The sequence below is a fragment of the Suncus etruscus genome, chromosome 1, assembly GCF_024139225.1.
Source record: "Suncus etruscus isolate mSunEtr1 chromosome 1, mSunEtr1.pri.cur, whole genome shotgun sequence".
Lineage (NCBI taxonomy): Eukaryota > Metazoa > Chordata > Mammalia > Eulipotyphla > Soricidae > Suncus > Suncus etruscus.
The window spans coordinates 165107838-165130417 of NC_064848.1; the positions used below are offsets into that span (position 1 = coordinate 165107838).

Here is a 22580-nt window from a genome sequence, read left to right on the forward strand (position 1 = left end):
CCTGCCAGGATCGAATTCTAAGCGTAGAGCCAGGAGTAACCCCTGAGCACTGCCGGGTGTAACAAAACAAAACAAACAAACAAAAAAAAAACCACCACACACACACAAAAGAGAACCAACATGTAATGAGAAGTTCTTGAAGAACATCATTTTATTTAACGTGAAATAGGATTAGCTTATTGGGGGGGGGGGTAGGGCCCTACATCCGGCAGTGCTCAGGGGTCACTTCTCACACTACTTGGGGGAACCATATGCATGCCAGTGGTTGAATGGGTTCATCTGCATGCAACACCAAAGCCATGCCCACTGTATGATCTCTTGACTCCAACACTTAATTATAGCTTTTGTTACCACAGGACTAAAGATTTTGGGGGATGACATTTTAATGTAAAGTTCAGGATACTAAAAATTTTTGTTTCAGAACAGCTGCTAATAAATGGAAATTTAAGAAAGTGACTTAGTTACAAAAATATTCTCTGCTGATTCTTTTTAGTTTCAGAGGTTGAACTCAACATGCAAAATATGTGCTTTGCTGTTATGAAATTTATCCCTGGCCTTACTGATACTTTGAGTAAGCTAAATGGGAAATTTTCCTGTATCCAGTCCTCCCTCCCTCCCTCCCTCCCTCCCTCCCTCCCTCCCTCCCTCCCTCCCTCCCTCCCTCCCTTCCTTCCTTCCTTCCTTCCTTCCTTCCTTCGTTTTTGGCCACACCTGGTGCTACTCAGGGCTGACTTCTAGCTCTTTTTTTTTTGGGGGGGGGCGGTCACACCCAGCTGGGCTCAGGGGTCACTCCTGGCAGGCTCGGGGGACCATATGGGATGCCGGGATTTGAACCGCCGACCTTCTGCACGCAAGGCAAACACCTTACCTCCATGCTATCTCTCTGGTGCCCCCTGACTCCTAGCTCTTAACTCTGGGGTAACACCTCGAAGACTTTGGGAACCATATGGGATACCAGGGATTGAAGTTGTGTGGGATTCTAGTCAGCTTTTCTATCCACTGTACTACCTCTCCTACCCAGTACTTATCTTTCTCATTCTCTTTTACTTAACATGACACACTTAGTTCCATTTATGTTATAGCAAAATGAAGATTTAATTTATTCTGATAGCAAGTAGTAGTTCATTGTGTTGTATATATGTAATATATTATATATATATATATATATATATATATATATATGTATCACAATTTCTTTTGTCTGGACATTTGGGTGGTTTCCAAGCTTCAGCTATTGTAAATAGTGCTGCAATGAACATTATGTGCATGGGTCTTTTTGAATTAGTGTTTTTATGTTCTTTGCCTAGATAATTATAAGAAGAATTGCTGCGTCATGTATTATTTCTATTTTTAAAACTTTTGAAGCATTTATATACTGTTTTCCATAGAGGCTGAACCAACTTACATTCCAGTGCAGTGTTTGTTTGTTTCTGTGCTCCACCCAGCAATGCTCAGTACTGGGGTGGAAGTGGGTATAGTTCCACTCCTCAGAGTGCTTAAGGAACTATGTGGGCATTATTCAGGGCTCCCACATACAAATCATAACTTGCATGCATTTAGCCTAGTAAGCTTTCTCTCCAGTCCCACAGATAATTTTGTTTGTTTGTTTGTTTGTTTGTTTTGGTTTTTGGGCCACACCCAGTGGTGCTCAGGGGTTACTCCTGGCTATCTGCTCAGAAATAGCTCCTGGCAGACACGGGGGACCATGTGGGACGCCAGGATTTGAGCCAACCATCTTAGGTCCTCGATTGACTGCTTGCAAGGCAAATGCCGCTGTGCTATCTCTCCAGCCCCCACAGATAATATTTAAACAGATCATTTGTCATATTGGGTGAAGCAGGATTTAAATGCTCATTTTGACCAGTTAGAGTTCTTTTCTTTTTTTGTTTTGTTTTGTTATGGTTTTTTTTTTTTTTTTGGACTTTTGGGGGGGCTACACCAGGCGGTGCTCAGGGGTTATTCCTGGCTCTGTGCTCTGGGATGCTGGGGATTGAACTCTGGTCTGTCCTGGGTTGGCCACGTGCAAGGCAAATGCCCTACTGTTGCACCATCACTCGAGCCCCCAGTTAGAGTTCTTGATAGGCAATAATGTACTTTTGTATTTCTCAGATGCAGTAGTTTAATAGGTTTTTTTTTTTTTTCATTATATTTTGAGGCAATATATCTATTTGATTTTTGAATCATCCCCAGTAGCATTCAGGGGTTACTTCTGGCTCTGCACTCAGAAATCACCCCTGACGGGCATGGGGGACCATATGGGATGCCAGGATTCAAATTACCATCCTTCTGCATGCAAGGCAAATGCCCTACCTCCATGCTATCTCCAACCCCTTGAAACAATATTTTATAATTTAAAGAATACACAATGCATGATTTCTTGGGCTAGGAGATAGCTCAAAGGGTTGGAATAAACAAAATGAAATGTGTATTTGTATAAGTGCATGCTTTCTGCAACGATTATACCAGCAAGAACTGGAAATCTACATCCTAGGGTTTTGGATACTCTGGAAGAATTTCCTATTCATTTATTCTGTAAGGTAAGCATCATTTGTGTTCTAAAAGGCAGAAAAATTCTTTCTATCCCTCTCACTATTATATATTCAGTACTGGAACTGTGCTTAGGACATAGTAGATGTTATTTGAATAAGGTGACCTCTGCTCTCCAGGTTTATAATCTATAGGAAGATACAATCATAAATAATAATTATAAGGCCATTCTTATAGTACAGGAGTTAAGGAAAATCTTGCTTGGAATGTCACTCACTCAAAATCAATAGTACCCTAAGTACCACTGCTGTGTTCTAATCCTTTCACCCCCCAAATAATAAAAACACAATATTGTTGGTTGAAAACTATGTGATATAAATGAATTAAAGTACTCCAGAAGCATTTGGGAATTTGATATTCACTTGCATTTTAGTTACCAAACTGAATTATTTGAAAGACATGGTGATATAAAACAAAACCAGGACTAAGGCACTTACTTTGCATGTTGCTGACCCACGTTCAATTATAAGCATGGCATATGGTTCCCCAGGCACTACCAGCAGTGACCCCTGAGCAGACTGAGTTCTGAGCACTGCTGGTTGTGGCACCAAAACAAAAAAATTACCCAGGATCACCAATTTACTTATGTTTTGTCACCTTACCTCTGAAGTTGAGGACAGGAACTTGGAGAATAATAAAATAAAATATAGAAAAAGTTATTAAAAATAACAGTCCAAAATAAAATAAATTCCTAACTTCAGCTGTCACTGAGTATCTAGTCAGCTTATTCATTCAGCCAGACATTAAGCACTATTTATAAATAGCACTCAACTAATCTCTGTAGGGGTTGGTCATTTGTTTAACTTCTTTCTAAATTTGATGTGTCAGGCACTGTTCTAAATACTTTATCTCCATTTTACCTCAGAAAAGTAGATAGCTTGCCTAAGGTCACTTAGAAATAATATGTTGTTTGGTTTGCTGAGTTCAGAGATTTGCCTCCCCCCCCCCCCCCCCCCCCCCGTACCTAGCCAGCATTGCTCAGAGATTACTCCTGGCGCTACACTCATGGACTCATGGATTACTTCTGCCAGTGGTCAAGGACCGTATGAGGTGCCAGGGATAAAACCCAAGTCAGCCATGTACAAGGCAAGCAATGGATTTTGAGTTTTAATTGAATCACTGTGAGACATACAATTATAAAGTTTTGGGGTTGTTTATTCAGTGTTTCAACACATATCCTTCACCAGTGTACATTTCCTGCTACCAGTGTCCCCAGTTTCCCTCCTGCCCTATGGTAGACACTCCTCCTCTACTTCTATTCCTCCTCCTCTTCCTCTTCTCTTTCCTCTCCCCACTTTTTAACTGATTGTTGGCTGTTTTGGTACTTCTTCAGCAATGCACTCAATAACTTGGTCATTTGCATTATTGATTAGTTTGTTCTTTATAGAGATAAGACATGGAAACAAATCTGAGAGGGATTTTTTTTAGACCATACAAAATTGCTGGACACCCTCATAGAGAAATACTGAAATAAAGAAACTTGAGAAAAGGGAGAGGCGAGATCCAAAGACACTGCTGGGAAAGCAAACAGCAGTTCAGCAGTGACAGAGGTGTGCCTCCACAATGAAAATTGTGTTTTTAAAAGGAATTTGTGGGGCTGGAGAGATAGCACAGCGGTGTTTGCCTCGCAAGCAACCAATCCAGGACCTAAGGTGGTTGGTTCGAATCCCGGTGTCCCATATGGTCCCCCGTGCCTGCCAGGAGCTATTTCTGAGCAGACAGCCAGGAGTAGCCCCAGAGCGCCGCTGGGTGTGGCCCAAAAACTTATATATATATATATATATATATATGGAATTTGTGGTTCTGGTAGCATCAGGATCTAATGCAGAGCCATGCTTTTAGGTGAATGAAATAGAATAAAGATCATTTTGAGAGTTTAGATGGTCAAGGTATCAATTCTCATTCTTAGTTTTGGAGCCCAATAGCTTTCTGAAATCAGTTCCTTTCTTCATTTTTTTGTGTTTGCCATATTCTCATCATCTCTTAGTTATGCTGCCTGACTGTACTCGTCTTGAATAGCTCAGAGCTTCAGGAAATAGGGAGAACATTTTTTTCTAGTGACAAATATGGAGTCTGGAATCAGACTGCCAAAATTTGAGTCCCATCTTCGTGTCTTAGTGCCTGTGTGATGTTCACCCCCTGTGCCCATTTCCTGGCTAATGAAACAAGACACGGTGAATTATGTTCACTACCTCAAGGTCTCTTTTTTATTTCTATTTATTTGTTCGTTTTTTGGTTTTGGTTATTTTGGTTTTGTTTTGTTTTGTTTTTGGTGAAGCAAAATAGTTTCTATTGAAACTTACTTAAAATATGTGAGGGGAGAGAAAGGCAGAAGCACCTGTTTGCGAACGCAGACATCTTTAGAGTGGAAACGAACATGCAAAGAAATGGGAGATCTATGTTGAAGGGAGAGCACAGCTTGAAGAGCAATCTTAAATTTTTCTATTACGTTGTAATAGGGACTGCCCCAGCACAACTTCAAGGACCTACAGGCCTATTCCTGTCTATTCTCAAGTCCAACACTGCTCGGGGATATCGGGATCACACCCAGCAGTACTGGGAAAGGCATGCAGGTAGGGAATGAACCCAGAGCAGGAATGCCTGTGGATTTTATGATCAACATGTAGATGTAGCAAACCCTGTAACAGCAGATGCTGTGAGCAGTTATTCAATACAAAGGGATTTTCACCATGATGAGTAATCTAGTCTACTTACAGTTTTTTTTTTTTAATAAGATATGGAAGTTAATGAAGACTGGATTATTAAACTTCGGTCCTCATATATTTTAACCTGATCTCCTCAGGATAACTCAGTTCCCTTCATCTAAACTGAATTCACATTATTTGTCTTTTTGCCTTCCTGCAAGGCAAGCCTTGCACCTTACTAGCTGTACTCCATCCCTGCATAAATTTCTTTTTCAACTTGATTTATCTTAAGAACCTTTCTCCTCCTGTGCCGTGTAGTAGCAGTAGTAGTTATGTCTCAGCCCAATGCTGGCTGTCTAAAGATTGCTTGGGATTTTTTTAAGTGCACTAACAAATCCTGAGGTTGTTTAAAAATTTCATTATAAGTTCCAATTTTCTACTTTAAAGAAGGTCACTATAGTTGGAACATCTTAGTCACCAAACCTTTGAAACACCTGTGAATCCATGAAGCTTAAAAAAAAAACAACAAAAACCTGAAGCTTGAAATCTACTCTTTTCACCTCTTCATTAAAAAATAAATAATATCTCTCTCTCAAACTTCCCAGCTGGTGGGAATGAAATCTGTCAGGCTTCCCAGCTATTAAAGGATAATATTGAATAACAGTAAAGCACCAACTAATTTGAGTTGCTTCTGAACTGCTTAATCTGATTATTAGCCTTTTGACATTTTTAATTCAAGTGTGAGTTTAGAGACATTCCAAAGACTATTTGATATTTTTGTCGTGTCCCAGTGTTAAAACAATTTCTGGGGTTTTTTTTGTTTTTATTTTTGAGATTGGTAGACACCAGGCAGTCTATGTTACATGGAAACCTAGAGACCTAGACGTTGCAGAGGCCATTAAATAGTCAACCTTCAAGATTATAAGGAAGCAGTGGGGGGCTTTTAGCAACCTCATAGGCCAGCTGAGTCTCCTGCTACTTACCCAATTTATTTGAGAGCAGTACTTCAGGGAACTTATTGTAAACCTGTGCCACACCAACACAAATCTGTATTTTAACCTGAGTGCAATACTACTTAAAAGGTTTACTCTGCATAGTGTATAAAATGTAATTGTTAGGTAAGAAAGACATTGAATGATATAATTTGTGGTAGGTTGAATAATTATGTGTTTGATTCACAGTCTTTCCCTCTTATTGATAGATGACTTAGAGATGGCAAGAGAACCAGATGGTAGAAAACAGGATCCAATTCAAATGTTATTTTTATGAGTTAGATCTGTATAAGCCAAGCAAAAATCTGTTTTATGTATGTGCATATGTGTACGTTATTGAAGATATTGGAATACTGTAATCTATTATTGTGTGCTAATCTGATGACTCATTATTACTCTCAGTTTATGGCTGAAAGAATCCCTTCACATTACTAGATTCTGAAACTAAAACCAAGAGGGCTCTGTATGGAGATTCTCAAAAAGTCTCATGGAAATTGACACTTTTAATTGCTCTCTTAAATTTCTAAGCTGTGAAAAGCCAGCCCTAGCTAGGTCTCTTCAAAAATAGAATGTCATGTGGACATCTATTATTTTAAGAAAATATTTTGATCATCATACAAAGAAGTAAATAATCAACATACAGGTGTTTGTGGTGTGTAAGTAACAAGAAAACACATGATATCCTTTTTATAAAAAGTGATTATAAAATTTATAAACATTTTTCTCCTCAGTGATGATAATCTTTAATGTTTCTTATTTACTTATGGTCTTTTTTTCTCAGTCTTAGGAAATGGGATGTAATGTTGGAAAGAATTGAAAATGCTTTTATACTTTTTGCCAATGGTTATGGATTTTGATACTGTGAGTCCTTCTCTCTGTCCTGATGTCCTGTTCTCTCCCTTTTATCTAATTTTATGACATTTAAGACATTTTAAAAACTTAAGGAATAAGTGAATTAATATATATGATATATGGTAATTTATTAGACATGCTGATTATGGCTATTACTTTTTTTTTTTTTTTTTGTTTTTTGGGCCACACCTGTTTGACGCTCAGGGATTACTCCTGGCTATGCACTCAGAAATAGCCCCTGGCTTGGGGGGGACCATATGGGACACCGGGGGATCGAACCGCAGTCCGTCCTACGCTAGCGCTTGCAAGGCAGACACCTTACCTCTAGCGCCACCTTCCCAGCCCCGGCTATTACTTATTACATAGTGATTCTTTCTGTTCCTTTTGTTTCAAGCATTTATATGTAATCACGTCAGGGCTGACTTTTATTGTTTGGGGCATCACACTAGTGATGCTCAGGAGTACCGTATTTTCCGGCGTATAAGACGACTATTGAAACGAAAGAAAGTCAACTAAAAGTTGGGCGTCGTCTTATACGCCGAGTATATCCCAAAAAATGTTTCTCTATGCCGCTAAACGAAATCGTCTGGATATTGCCATGAAACGAATTTTCCAACACAATCACTACAAGGCTGCTCGGATGCCTCTCTAACTCAGCCAGTCCAAGCAGGCTTTTTATTTATGCAAATTATAGAGTGTTCTGTACCCGAATCTACACTGTAAAAAGCCTGCTCAGATTGGCCAGAGTCAGAGAGGAAGTCTATGACAGTAGAACCTTTGAACCTTTGCTTGTTGTGATTGACTCACTGTGGTACATACAGTTGCAGCACAGGAACGTTCTGTCTTATACAGCGAATATAGGCGTAAACCTATGTTTTAACTGCAAAATTAGGGGGTCGTCTTATATGCCGGAAAGTACGGTAACTGTTGATTCTGCCTAGAAATTACTCCTGGAGGTTCTCAAGATACCATTGGGAATGCTGGAGATTGAACCTGAGTCCACTGCATAAAAGGCAAGCTCCTTACCTTCTATACAACTTTCTGTTGTTCTGGCCTCAGTACTGACTTTTTAAGAGTAATTAGTAATAGATAACACAAAATAAATTTAAGACTGGATGACTAACAGGAAATTCTCCATAAATACCAACTTTTTGTATGTGTGACTATGTACACTAAAATATTTTTTCTTGTTTTATCTATTTGATTTTTATGCATCAATTTCAGCCTTTTTCTAACCTCTTAAGTGTTGCCTTACTTTCATCTGTTTTCTTACCATATTTTATCTTTGTGTTAGTGTGTCCTTGATATCCACTTGGTACCCAGTCAGTATCTATTGAGACTAATGATGATGGTTAAACAACTGATGTTGGCATCAGTCCTGCAGCTTCTGAGACTGCTTGAGTAATCTTGATTTCCTAAAAACAGAAAAGGGTTCAATTATCTTACTCATAATTGAAGGTCAGTATTTTGATGTCAGCGTTTGTTTCTGTAGTGATTGTGTAGCTTTTTCTGCAGAATTACCTTTGACAGTTGGAATAGGCAGGCTTTCAGGCATGAGGCTGATTATCATGCATTCTTAAATTACTTCCTAAAATAGGTGCAGCATTATAGAAGTGGTTTAAACAAATATTGATCATAGTACAGATTTTTTTGAATTGAAAAAGCAGTCAGAGGAGGTTGTTGAGGTTTCTAGGTTCCAGATCAGTTTCTTAGCCTAATAAGTTTATGCCCAAGATAGTTGTTTTCTACCTATTCCTTTGATACATCAAAAAAGTTTGTATTTTTTACTCTTTCTACTTCAAACTCTGTACAGTTTCTTCTTCAGCATTCTTTGTGGGAGTCTATCAGGTTGTCCCATTTATTATATCTGGGTGCTTCTAACATCTTTTTTGTTTTATTTATTTTCTTTTTGTTTGGTTTTTGGGTCACACCCGGCAGCGCTCAGGGATTCCTCCTGGCTCTACAGTCAGAAATCGCTCCTGGTAGGCTCAGGGGACCATATGGGATGCCAGGATTCGAACCACTGTCCTTCTGCATTCAAGGCAAACACCCTACCTCCATGCTACCTCTCCGGCCTCTCTTCTGTTTTATTTGATTGGTTGGTTGGTTGATTTTGGGGCCACACCCAGCAATGCTCAGGAGTTATTTTCTGGCTTTGCTTAGAAATTACTCCTAGTAGGTTCAGGGTAGAGTCCATATTGGATGCCAGGAATCAAGCCTGATTTCTTAGTACTTCATATATGGTCCCCTCAAATATCAACAGGGGTGATCCCTGAGCTTAGTACTTCATTTATGGTCCCTCAAATCCACCAGGAGTGATCCCTGGATTCAGAGCCAGAAGTAAATCTTGAGCACTACCAGATGTGGCCTAAATTCCCACCCCCCTCAAAGTGTACTTAATGTTGTCATTAAAAGTGACAATGTTAAATTTATATGCATTTTTTGGTTTGTTTTGTTTTGGGGGCCACACCCAGCAGCGCTCAGGGTTACTCCTGGCTCTACACTCAGAAATCACTCCTGGCAGGCTCAGGGGACCATATGGGATGCTGGGACTAGAACCACTATCCTTCTACATGCAAGGCAAACGCCTTACCTCCCTGCTATCTCTCTGGCCCCAAATTTTTACGCTCTTAATAGAGATGTACTCCCATAATTTCAATATTCAGACTTTTTTTTTTAAATAAAAGATATAGCAAGATAGTATAGCTGGTAAGGTGCTTGCCTTATAAATAGCCAACCAGGTTCCATCTCTAGCATCCCATTGGTTCGCCAGGAGTGATTCCTGAGTACTGAATCAAGAGTAACCTCTGAGCACTGCCAGATGTGGACCAACAAACAAGAAGAAAGAAATTAAATGAAATATAAAGTTTCAACTAAAAAAATGCAAAAAGAAAGCAGATTGTTAGTTAAAGGTAAAGTAATTGATCACACATAGACTCGTTATATTATACCTAGCCCAGTACCTCCATATCATCTACCAAGAATGATTCCTGAGCATATAAGCAAGGGTAAGCCTTGAGCAATGCTGACCGAGTATGACAAAAAATAAAGTACCTGTGTTAAATTTTCTTTATAAAACAGTGATTATTTCTTAACATATATAATGATTCCCAGACTTGTTTCTAACTTAGACCTTCTTTTTGGTTTTTGGTTTTTGGGCCACACCCGGCAGTGCTCAGGGATTACTCCTGGCTGTCTACTCAGAAATAGCTCCTGGCAGGCAGGGGGGACCATAGCAAGGCAAACACCACTGTGCTATTTTTCCGGGCCCCAACTTATACCTTCTAACCAGAGTTTTTTTCCTGTATATTTATCAGTCTGTCCCTCAGATTCCTCCTCCACTCTGTCCTCCATGTGTCTTGACAAGATAACTAGCCAAGTCCTTTACTCTATTAGATACATAAAGTTAGTTGGAGAACACACACTTTTTTAAGTTCTTGTCTGTTTGTTAAAGGGAGGAAGTCTGAAGTATTTCAAGTAGGCATATATGATTTATCAGTTCCAGAAAGTGTTCATTGAGTTGACAGTGTTTGTTTTATAAAGAAGGGTGAAAGGAATATGATTTGAAGGGTTTAATACTCAGGAGGTGGGAAGAAAGAGGAAAAGAGAACATGAGATAGAGTAAATGTGCCGCTAGTGTGTCTGACTTTTTCTATTTTCAGTTGTTGACCAAAGAAACGTCATCATTTGACCTGTCAGCCTTGCATTCTTTTACCCTGGAACTAGACGTGTGACATGGAAATAGTCACAAGTCACTGAGGATTAAAGATGACCTTAGGTTAAAAGTGGCACCTGTTAAATACATTTGGCAAAGCGAAACAATCTCAATTATTATTTTAAAATCAAAGAGGAAGTGAATACTTGCATGGATTTGGACAGTTACTTTAGACATCTTTGAGTTCAGTTTCTTACCCAAGTAAAGACTAACTCAAAAGAAGTACAATTTATTGTTTAGAATGATCTGCTGCTTGTGAAAGTTCATTGAGATAATTTATAGAAAATTATCTGATACAAAATAAGAATCCAGTATATTACTTTATAATTATTTTGGTTTTTGGGCCACACCCATGGTGCTCAGGGTTTACTCCTGATTCTGCGCTCAAAAATTGCTCCTGACAGGCTCAGGGGACCATATGGGATGCCAGAATCGAACCTAGGTCTGTCCTGGGTCAGCTATGTGCAAGACAAATACCTTACCACTGTGCACTCACTCTGGCCCAACCTTTTTGTTTGTGTTTTTGTTTTTGGGTCACATCCAGTGGTGCTCAGGAGCTACTCCTGGCTCTTCATTCAGAAGTTGCTCCTGGCAGGTTCGGGGGATCATATGGGATGCTGGTATTCAAATTGGGTCCTTCCTATGTTGGCCACATGCAAGGCAAATGCCTTACCACTGTGTTATCACTCTGGCCCATTTTCATTATTTTTTAATAGGGGCTACATCCAGGGTTGCTGAGAGACTATCCGGGCCACATCTGGAGTTTTTTAAAGGTAGAGGTGGTAATGCCAAGGGGTAGAACTCAGGGCCCCACACATGCTAAGCCACTAAGCTATATCCCTGGTCCTCTTCCATGTGATTTGGGGAGATGAAACTCTTGGCTGTGCTTGATGATTTGATACTCAGCCAACTGGGGATATAGTTCAGTGCTATGAATTAGCAATATGGTGTTGCTCCTCGGCCACAAAATAACAGATCAGATGGGAGATGTTATGCATTATTAGGTATTGAATTTGGATCCTGTCTCTTCCTCTTTCTTTTTTTATCCTTCCAATTTTAAGTTGAGCCATTTGGATGTAGGAGTGTACCCGCAATACTTGGTAGCTTCTTTCAGCTCTGTGTTCTGGGATCACTCCTGCGTGCAAGGCAAACGCCGTACCGCTCTTCTCCATGACAGTTTCTTACATGTTGAAAAATTTTGATCTCTAGTTATTGGAATTTAGTAGTTCTAATAAGTGAAGAGATTTGTCTCTAAAAGAATAATCACTTGGTTGAATTTCTTCATTTCTACTTCAATTCTGTTGGCTGTATGATGACAAATCTGGCACGTTCAATTCCAAATCAGTGTCTAAGGAGCTTTATGGGATTAACAGCCATAACACTGTTGTAATCATTGAATGAATCTATTGTAATTGCATGTTTAATTGTCTTTCTCCCTTGTTAGTCTATAAACTCAACAAGGGTATTTACATTTTTAAATACCAATGTATTCCCAGTGCCTGAGTGGTGTCACACACGATCCTATTCAGAATATTTGTTGAAAAATGAAAAATTATGTCCCATTCAGAACACTGCAGAAAAGAAATTTTAAAATCATGTTACTCAGTTTGTATTTTTTTTCTTTAAAAAATTTTTTTAACACAGTTAATGTTAAATGAGTCTTTGAATGTCTTTCCCCTTTCTTTTGTAGTACAGGGCATTAAATTCGACTTCACCCATAAGAAGCATGTGCTCTGTCATTGAGTTATATCCTTGATCTGTTCTCTCCCTCTCCCTATCCCCTCTCCTCAACACTTGTTTGCAATAATGTTGATAAAGCAGTACTGTGCATATCACTTTATCTCCTTTCAGCACCTAATTCTTGTTCAGAGTGATCATTTCCAACTATCATTGTCATAGTGGTCTCTTCTCTGTCCTAACTGCACTTCTCTCTCTTTTCCCTTTCTCCCTCCCACTCTCCCTCCCTCCCCCCCCCCTGGCTGTACTATCCTATCTATAGTATATATACTATATTTATCTATACTATACCTCTATACTTTCTTTATAACCCTTTGTTTTCTCTCAATATCAAAGTGAGGATTGCAGTGATAGTGCAGTGGATAGAGCTTTTGCTTTGCATGTGGCTGATTTGGGTTCCATCACTGGCTCCCAAACAAAATAGTAACCAAAGTGAGATGATACTTAATGGAAAGAATCCAATTTCCAAATTATTTCAGCCAGGTTTGAATCTAAGCTCTTTGGCACTAGTTTAACTTCTTATAACCCAAACTCTTACATAAGTAGGTTACAAATTGGTTATTAGGATTATTAGATGAATATAACGATATAAAGTTGCTTCCAAAATTAGCTTCCTTTCTCCTCATAGCATATAATTAAAAATGAGTCCACTTTTATTTCAAAGTGTACTTCATACTACAGTGATATATTATAAAGAAATGAGAACAGGGGCCTGGAGTGATAGCACAGTGATAGGGCATTTGCCTTGCACGAAGCCGACCCAGGACGGATCCGGGTTCAATTCCTGGCATCCCATATGGTCCCCCGAGCCTGCCAGGAGCAATTTCTGAGCTCAGAGCCAGGAGTAACCATTGAGTACTGCCAAGTGTGGCCCAAAAACCAAAAAAAAAAAACAAAACAAAAAATGAACTGTGAGCAAGCTATGGAGAACAGCTTGGTGATTTGGAGGAAGACTTGGTTGGACTAAGTCAGGAAAACTCGGTAAAGACTAGCTTATTTTTCATAGGTGGGTGAATGTGACTATGGGTGAATCACTTCTTTAGTAAGTGTTTGTTTTATAACCGTGTGTGTGTGTGTGTGTGTGTGTGTGTGTGTGTGTGTGTTTGGTTTTTGGATCATACCCAGCAGTGCTCAGGGATTACTCCTGGCTCTACGCTCAGAAATCGCTCCTGGCAGGCTTGGGGACCATATGGGATGCCAGGATATTCGAACCACTGTCCTTCTGTATGCAAGGATATCCCCTACCTCCATGCTATCTCTTCGGCCCCTTACCTGATATTCTTTAATAACTAATAATTTTGAGAAAACGGCAAAAGGAGTATTTTTTACCTCATTATAAATTGTCAATCTTAGCCCTACCCCCAAAAAGAGATTGATTTCTTTAGAATAATGCTGAAACACTGTTGCTTCTCTTGGGTGTGCTATCAGAACTACCATGTCCCCAGTCCCCTTGCATTTATAATTGTTGATTTGCATCATTCTTTTTTCTGAAGCAAATCAGTACATTTTAAAATCCATATTTCATGGAGCTACTTAACTAATTGCTGCAATCAGCTCGATTTCTTTTATAGCAGAGCTGTTCAAATCACTCTGAGGTTGGCATTCCATTCACGGTTTTATTTTTATGATCATAGTTTTTAATGGTGATTTTTAATTGGGGGAAATGATTGATCTGCTAACATGCTCCCTAAACTCCTATCCTCTATTATCTTCACCTACTGGCAACTTAAAAGGCCATGGCAAAGTATTGACCCAGTGGTGCACCAGCTGTTGAAGAGGCTGTCCTATTTAAAGGGACTAGGAAAGGGAAAGAGCGCCCTCTTTTCCCTTCTTATCTGGAGACCCTTATTAAGTTACTCAGAAACAATAATCCAATAGCTGCTGTGGAAGTTAATGGCACCTCTGAGTCTCTGTCAAGAGAGCTTTATTTAATGCACAACAGACCTGGAGTGATGCAGGTGCCTTTTCAGGCCTTCATTTAATTTAAGCTGTTTAGTTGGCATGGCAACTAGTTGAGACATCTGGGAGACATTATGCTGGGGATTGAGACTTCAGAGGGTTTCTGCTAGAGCAAAGCAGAAACCTTATTATAAAGCCCTCTATATTGCATCTAAGTTTCTGCAGCTGTATTGTTAAAATCTTTTAAGTTCAAAAAAATGTATTTTCCAAAGAAATAAAATTTGAAAAGTCTTGCCTGAATGTTGGGTTGCTTCCTGTAAAGAAAAAAAAGTTGCTTTGTTAATGAAGTGAAACTATATTTTCCCCTGAAGTATTTGCCTTGTGAAACTAAAGCTTGACAAAACTTATTTTAGGCTAAAGCATTGTGTTAATAACTCTTAATAGTCATACATTAAACTTACTTTCACTTGGTTATAGTTAAGAAGGTAAAGCATTTCTGTACAAATTTAAGTATAACGGTAAAGCTGGAGTTTTGGGGTTTTTAACCCAACCTAGCTCTTTCTGCTGTACTAACCGTCTGGCCTGAATGTGGCAGTCTTTTAAACCCTCCTTACTGATCACAACTGGAGTGTGAATAGAAAGTTTTTTAGATTCACAGATCAGTGAATAATTGAACTAGTACTTTGTATTTAGCAGATGAAGTACCTACAGGTTGCATGCATGTATGTGATGTTAATAGAATGACTTTCATTTTCAAATTAAATTCTCATTATGAATGTCCCCCTCCTTATATACATATATATACGTATATGATCATCTTATCTCTGCCTTAAGTTGAATCACATGAAATTATTTGACTTTTATTGGTCAAAAGTGTTTAAATATTGTCAGTTCAGGTATAATGGATTCAGAGTAACAATGGGATCTATAAACACGTTTTAAGAAAATTTTTCTGAAATAAGTGTATGAAATATCTGATTAGAGTGGTAACATTTCCAGCTGCAATGTTTTCCTTTTCCTCTTTCTTTGAAAATTTAGTCACTGTTAGAAGAAAGCATATGACTATTTCATATTTATTTCGTTTTTTGGCTTTTGAATCAGTTTGTTCCTTTTATAAGTCAAAGCAAGATTTTTCGAAAGCCAGCATTATGAATTCAAACTGATAACTTGAAAATTAAGATGTTTTCTCTCTGTTGCCTGCATGCATACCAACTGTGACTACTTCCAGTAAAAATTTGTCAATACAATTTGGCTGCCAGTTTTACAGATATCTGATATAAAATAGAATATAACCTGGTTTTTCCACACAAGAACTTTTTGGGGTTTTTGTTTGTTTGGTTGTTTGTTTTTATGGTTTTTGGGTCACACCCGGCAGCGCTCAGGGGTTACTCCTGGCTCTATGCTCAGAAATCGCTCCTGGCAGGCTCAGAAGACTATATGGGATGCCAGGATTCGAACCACCATCCTTCTACATGCAAGGCAAACGCTCTACCTCCATGCTATCTCTCCGGCCCCCCACACAAGAATTTTTTATTCCTACTTGGAACAGAAAAGTGTCAGCAGGTTATAGCCATAATACAGTGGGTAGGACACTTTCCTTGCCAGTAGCCAATTTGGGTTCTATCCCCAGCATCCAATATGGTCTCCTCAGCCTGCCAGAAGTAATTCCTGAGTACAGAGCCAGGATTATGAATTATGAACATTGCTTACAGTGTGGTCTTCCCCCCCCCCAGCATACACACACACCCCAAAAGGAAATATCAGTAGGACTGGAGGGGTAGAACAGGAGTTAGAGCATGTACCTTGACACAGCTGACTCCAGTTCAATCACCAACATTCTCTATGTCCTCCTAGTCTCTCTGGGAGTGATTCTGAGCACAGAGCTAGGAATAAGTCCTAAATAAAGTGATGCCAGACCTAAAAACAAACAAAAGAAAATGTCAGCAAACAACAACTATCACTGACAACAAACAGAAAAGTGCTTTCAGTGCTCAAGGAATTTTTTTTTTACTCTTTTTGAGGTCTGGGGGATTAAATCTCTGGTCCCAGACATTCTTGATCTTCTATTACATCTCACATTTGTACCTTTATGAGGCAAGTAAACATGTAAGCAATTTTAACCCTAAAACTTAGATGATAGTACATATGCCAGTTCTTCTGCAGCCCTCCTAAAGTATCAGAAAAGAATTAAAAGTATGCCTTGCACTCATGAAACCTTGTTCCTTGTGAAGTTCAGAAATTGACTCCTACCATCAAACCCCACAGCATCTGGCCAAGAATGCCCAGGAATGCCAGCACCCAAGCAATGCTGGATATGGCTTCTATTTTTAAAACAAAAGTTAAACTCTCAAACATGAATAGTAGAAATCTAGGCTGGCAAACAAACACTCATACACTGTCTCAGAGATGGGAGGCTTCAAGTATCTCAGAATAGGATACAAGATGGAAGTAATTTTTACCCTTTATAAGAAGTAACAAGATATTCATATGTTCTGCTATCCTGCAGAAGACTGACTTATTACCTGAGATACACTGAGCTATGACTTGTTTCTCTGTTCCCTTGCCTCACTCACCATTGCCTTCTAAGAGCCTGGCCTTTATCCTCTAAGACAGAAATTAAGAGGACTTTTTTCTCTGGAGGAAAGGATTAACCCAAGAGAGGTTCTACACATAATTAAAAGTCCCTGATGAAATGAAACTCTAAACCTTACCATGAAGCTACACTATAGTCAAATAGTAATAGCCTAGGGGCCAATTGGGGGAAGATTGCTTAAACTGTGACATACTGCATTAATATGGATTATTATTTAGGTACTCAGTGATATTATAAAAAAAGTTATAAAGAACCAGAGAGCTCACTATCAGCTGGATACATACTTTACATACATACATACATACATACATACATACATACATACATACATACATACTTTACACGAGGAGGTCTGGGTTGATCCCCAACACTATATAGTTCTCTCTAAGCACAGCAATATCTAGTCCTCTAAGCACTGTCATTTGTGCCCCCCCACCCAGAAAAGAATATATACCATGGAAAGACATATATACATGTTTTAGAGGTAGGTATACATATAAAATATGATCTGCTTTGACAATTCTATTTCAAAGGTGATTCTTAAATATGCTTTGTGATGTGAGCAATTGGCTAGAAAACAGGCTGCCTGGGGGGGAAGCCTATAGCTAGAAAGATAGTACAGAGAGTAGGGTACTTGTCTTGCATTCAACTGACTTGGTTTTGATTCTCAGTACTCCATATGGTCCTGAGCCCCACCAGGAGTGATACCTGACATTGCTAAATGTCCCCCCCAAACAAACAATCACCTGGAGTTGATAGTTTTATTAGGTTACAGATACAAAGTTGGGAGTCCGAAGCAAGAGAGAGAATGTAGAGGAGGTACGGCACTGTCTGAGCACCACCAAATGTGTCCCAGAAACACCCCCCTTCCCAAATGCTTGAAAAGTGAGTTTGTATAGAAATAATATTGTTATTGGTGGAGTCTTGGGTATTTTGCTGTTGGTGAGGTATTACTATGTATGTGAAGATGACAAACATTTTGGGATGGAGCAGTAGTACCGTAGGTAGGGTGTTTGCCTTACACACAGCGAATCTGGGTTTGATACCTGGCATCCCATATGGGTCTCTAAGAACTGCCAGGAGTGATCCCTAGAACAGAATGAGGAGTAAGCTTTGAGCACAGCTGAGTGTGCTGATGAAAACAGTCATAAACATTAATAGTGGTATCTGTATGCTTCTAAACTATAATCATAAAAGCAGTTAAAAAAAAAGGGGGGGGTTTTCAATTTTAAAAATCAGTATAATGGGGCCGGAGCGGTGGCACAAGCTATAAAGCATCTGCCTTGCACACGCTAGCCTAGGATAGACCAAGGTTTGATCCTCCAGCATACCATATGGTTCCCCAACCCAGTAGCGATTTCTGAGTGCATAGCCAGGAGTAACCCCTGAGCATCACTGGGTGTGGCTGAGAAACAAAAACAAAAAAAAAAAAAACGATAACAAAATCAGTATACTGGGGCATTTTAGCTTTAAGTGTTTGGCTAAGAGAAGACAACAAGGGATGACTGAGAAGGCACAACAGTGAGTAAAAGAAAGCCAAACAGGTAGATAACCTAGAAGTATTTTAAAATTCTCTCCAAGTAAAGATCACTTAGCACAATACAATTTGGGGCTGAGGATTGGGGTAGGCACTTTTGGGCCACATTGAGTAGTGCTTGGGGATCACTCCTAGTGGGCTTGTGCTGGTATTCTAACCTGAGTTGACTGCATGCTTGGTAAACACGCTACCTGCTCTACAGTTACTCTGGCCCATTCTTTTTAAGCTCATAAAAATAATACTCAAAGCCCAATAGTGAATGTAAGTTTTAAAGACACATTCTGTCTCATCTTTGTTTTTAATATATCTAGTATTTACCTGTGAATTCTAAAACTAGAGTCCTAGGACCCTCTTTACTTGTTAATAAGCACCCGGAGACTCCAGCTCTCTCTTGTGATGGTGTGTCACCTAGAACTAGAACACTACCACAGGAGATGGGGCTTTTTTGTGTTTTTTTGGCTTGGTATTTGTTGATTGGGCTCAGATAGTTTCTCTTGATAAACAAAGATTCATATTTCATAGTCCAAGAAATACAGGCCAATGAGAAAAATCCATAGAAGTCAGACCAAGCAATTTTGATAATTCCATCATTACTTTGTACTCTGAAAGACCAGCCTTCTTCATCTCAAAATCTTTCATGAACATTTAGTATAGGGATTAGGAATTGCTTTTGCATGGGATCAACTCCAGTTCACTCTCACCATCATATAGTCCTATGAGCAAAATCAGCATATGGCTGAATGTGTCACAGAAAAACATATACCAGGCTCAAAGGTGCAACCCCTCGGGCTACAGTGAATGTTCCAACAATTTGAATCCAGAAGACTACATATCTGGTTTCTTAAAAACACCAGAAGTCTGGTAGTTGAGAGTTGCAGTCAAGACTGGACTGAGACTGAGTAGATGAAGAAGGCAGCAGTAAAGGGAGTAGAACAAGGAATAAGTGACATAGAACAGTGAACATCTGATTGGTTGTTCTTTTAAAATTGGCAAGTTTTCTCTGGAAGAAGGATCTGAAAAACTGCAAAATAGCTGCAGCAAGGAATAGGTTGTGAGTTTTGTTTCAGTTTCCCTGCTTGCAATTGCATGGGGCTAGTGAGACTTCAGGGTTTGTTTCGTTGTGCAGGGAATCAAACTCAGACCTCTACTGGAGACTTACTCTGCCAAGCCCCAGGCATTAGTGTTTTCCTCAGACTATAAAACTATCTTTTACAGAGTAGTGTTTAAAGAATTGAAATCTTTTTTGTTGTTATTGTTGTTTATGTTTGGTTTTTGTTTTTTTTTGGGTCACACCCGGCTGCTCTCGGGTTACTTCTGACTCTGCTCAGAAATCGCTCCTGGCAGGCTTCTGCTTGCAAGGCAAACACCCTACATCCATGCTATCTCTTTGGCCCCAGACTGAAGTCTTTTTATAGTAGCTTCCTAAAATCAATGGCTTTTAATTTAAATTGAGGAGAGGGGCATACCCAGAGTGCTTAGGACTTACTCTTGACTCTACATGTCTGAGATAATTCCTGGCAGGCTTTGGGGTCCTCAGTGGGGTGCCAGGGATCAAAAACCAGGTTGACTTCCTGTAAAGCAAGTGCCCTACCCACTGTGCTGAATTATATAACTGAAACCCAACTACAAATATTTTTGTAATCATGGTGCTTAAATAAAGATATTAGGGCCCGGAGAGATAGCATGGAGGTAAGGTGTTTGTCTTCCATGCAGAAAGACGGTAGTTCAAATCCCAGCATCCCATATGGTCCCCCGTGCCTGCCAGGGCCAATTTCTGAGTATAGAGCCAGGAGTAACCCCTGAGTGCTGCCGGTTGTGACCCAAAAACCCTCCCCCCCCCCCAAATTAATGAAAATTAATAAAAAGATTATACTTAAATCATTCAACTTATCCCCCCCCTTTTTTTTAAGTAGATGATTTGAACACAAGGTTCACAAAAGTCATGTGGTCTACCACTAAGACACCTCAATATCCAACTCACCAAGTTTTGGTCAGTTAATTAAGTCAGGATAAGATGTGAGTCTGCCTTTTTAAATGTGGCAAAAAAGATGGTCAAGAGCTCATATTCTCTATTGCTTTCTTCCTCCAGCCTTTGATCACTCTAATCTGTTCATGGAAAAAACAATACTGAAGATATAACAGTATAATTTAAATTTTAATAAGGGGAAATAAATGTATAACTAGCTAAATAAAAGAATTAGGCTATAAAGGTTATTGAGTCTAAGTTTAGCTACAATTTTAGTACTGTACTTTATAAACGAACTTAAGCCATGTTGTGGGTAGGTTGTCATTTTTCTGTTGGTATCCTAGAGAGAGGCTTAGAGTGAGACCACCAATCCTCTCATTTGGATTGAAAGAATATTCCAGTAACTGGGACTGGAGGGACAGTACAGTTGAGTGAATAGGGTATTTGACTTGCATGCAGTGAGATCCTGGTTCAGTCCTCATTATCCCAGATACTGAGGATACTGAGTCCTGTAAATCCATCAGGAATAATTCCTGAGTGCAGAGCCCAGAGTAGCCCCTGAGCATCATTGGGTGTGGCCCCAAAACAAAAAGTTATAGTGAGGGGGCCGGAGAGATAGCATGGAGGTAAGGCATTTGCCTTTCATGCAGAAGGTCAGTGGTTCGAATCCCAGCGCATCCCATATGGTCACCCCGTCCCTGCCAGGGGCAATTTCTGAGCATAGAGCCAGGAGTAAACCCTGAGTGCTGCTGGGTGTGACCCAAAAACCAAAATAAAAAAGTTATGATCTATCAAACAAAACCCTCTTTTTACTTCACACTTTTCCTGGCCTGGCCCTTTTATCACTTAAAATGTTTGCCCTTTTATCTTTTATAACATCGATTAAGTGGGATCCTTTGGCTGATTACTTCTGTTAATGTATAAATATGTAAGTTTTTTATTTTTGCAGTTTTGTCTCCTGAAGGCTGGAATCCTTAAGAATGGAAGCTTTTCTTTAGAGCTATTCTCTGCTTTGAGGGAAGTAGGGGTTGAATACTCAGAGCTCTCCTTAACTTAAAACTTTAAGATATGTTGTCACAGAATTGATGCAGAGTGACCTGCATAAAATTATTGTCTCTCCTCAACCACTCAGCTCAGATCATGTCAAAGTTTTTCTTTATCAGATTTTGCGAGGTAAGATTACTTTTTCCAATTGTTACTATATACATGAAATGTTTTGCTTTTCATTCAAACGTTAATCTGACTTTTGAGGCTTTCTTCTTATCTAGACACCTTTTTCTTTTGACCTAGGTCTCTTTAATCTCTATACTTTTATGTTCAAATGCTTTAAAGGGTAGCAGTTGAGTGGTAGTTTAAGGTGGCAAGTGGCAGGATTTGATAAAGGGAGAAGATTTGTCAAAAATTTTTTACCAAAAGGCTTTATTTGGAGATGTAGCTGCCTTTAGATGACTAAATTTAAATATAAAAGTTGAGGCCAGGGGCCGGAGAGGCAGCATGGAGGTAGTTTGCCTTGCATGCAGAAGGACGGTGGTTCGAATCCTGGCATCCCATATGGTCCCCTGTGCCTGCCAGGGTCGATTTCTGAGCATAGAGCCAGAAGTAACCCCTGAGCACTGCTGGGTGTGACCCAAAAACTTAAAAAAAAAAAAAAAAGTTGAGGCCAGAGAAATAGCACAGCTGTAGGACCATTTGCCTTGCACACAGCTGGGATGGATGGTGGTTCGAATCCTAGCATCCCATATGGTCTCCCCCCATCCCCATGCCTACCAGGAGTGATTTCTGAGAGCAGAGCCAGAAATAACCGTAACCCCTGAGTACTGCCAGGTGTGACCCAAAAACCAAAAATAAATAAATAAAATAAAACTTAGCAGTGTTACCTGCAAGTGGGCTAAGTAATTGTTGACTGGTATATTTGAGTCCAAATTGAACAGGTAAAAATGACTCTTGATGCCAAAGTTTGAAACAGAATAGCCAGCTAAATATTTGGCCAAATTGACCCATTAAAGACTTAACTGAGAAGTGACTGGAGCCAACGTTGTTGCACTTTCTGTGTGTCCTTCAGAATTTTGCTGCTATAAATGGAGAATTATTTAAAAC

General features: G+C 39.4%; 2 protein-coding genes across 2 annotated transcripts in view; one reads left to right on the forward strand and one right to left on the reverse strand.

The window, feature by feature from the left end:
- Positions 1–22580, reverse strand: part of PIGS (phosphatidylinositol glycan anchor biosynthesis class S) — a 1033024-nt gene that overhangs the window by 633515 nt on the left and 376929 nt on the right. The gene's annotated exons all lie outside the window — the stretch shown is intronic.
- Positions 1–22580, forward strand: part of NLK (nemo like kinase) — a 149196-nt gene that overhangs the window by 90789 nt on the left and 35827 nt on the right. Inside the window, exon 4 of the mRNA XM_049771765.1 lies at positions 21550–21656. Coding sequence (XP_049627722.1) covers positions 21550–21656 — 107 coding nt within the window. The remainder of the gene's footprint in view (positions 1–21549; positions 21657–22580) is intronic.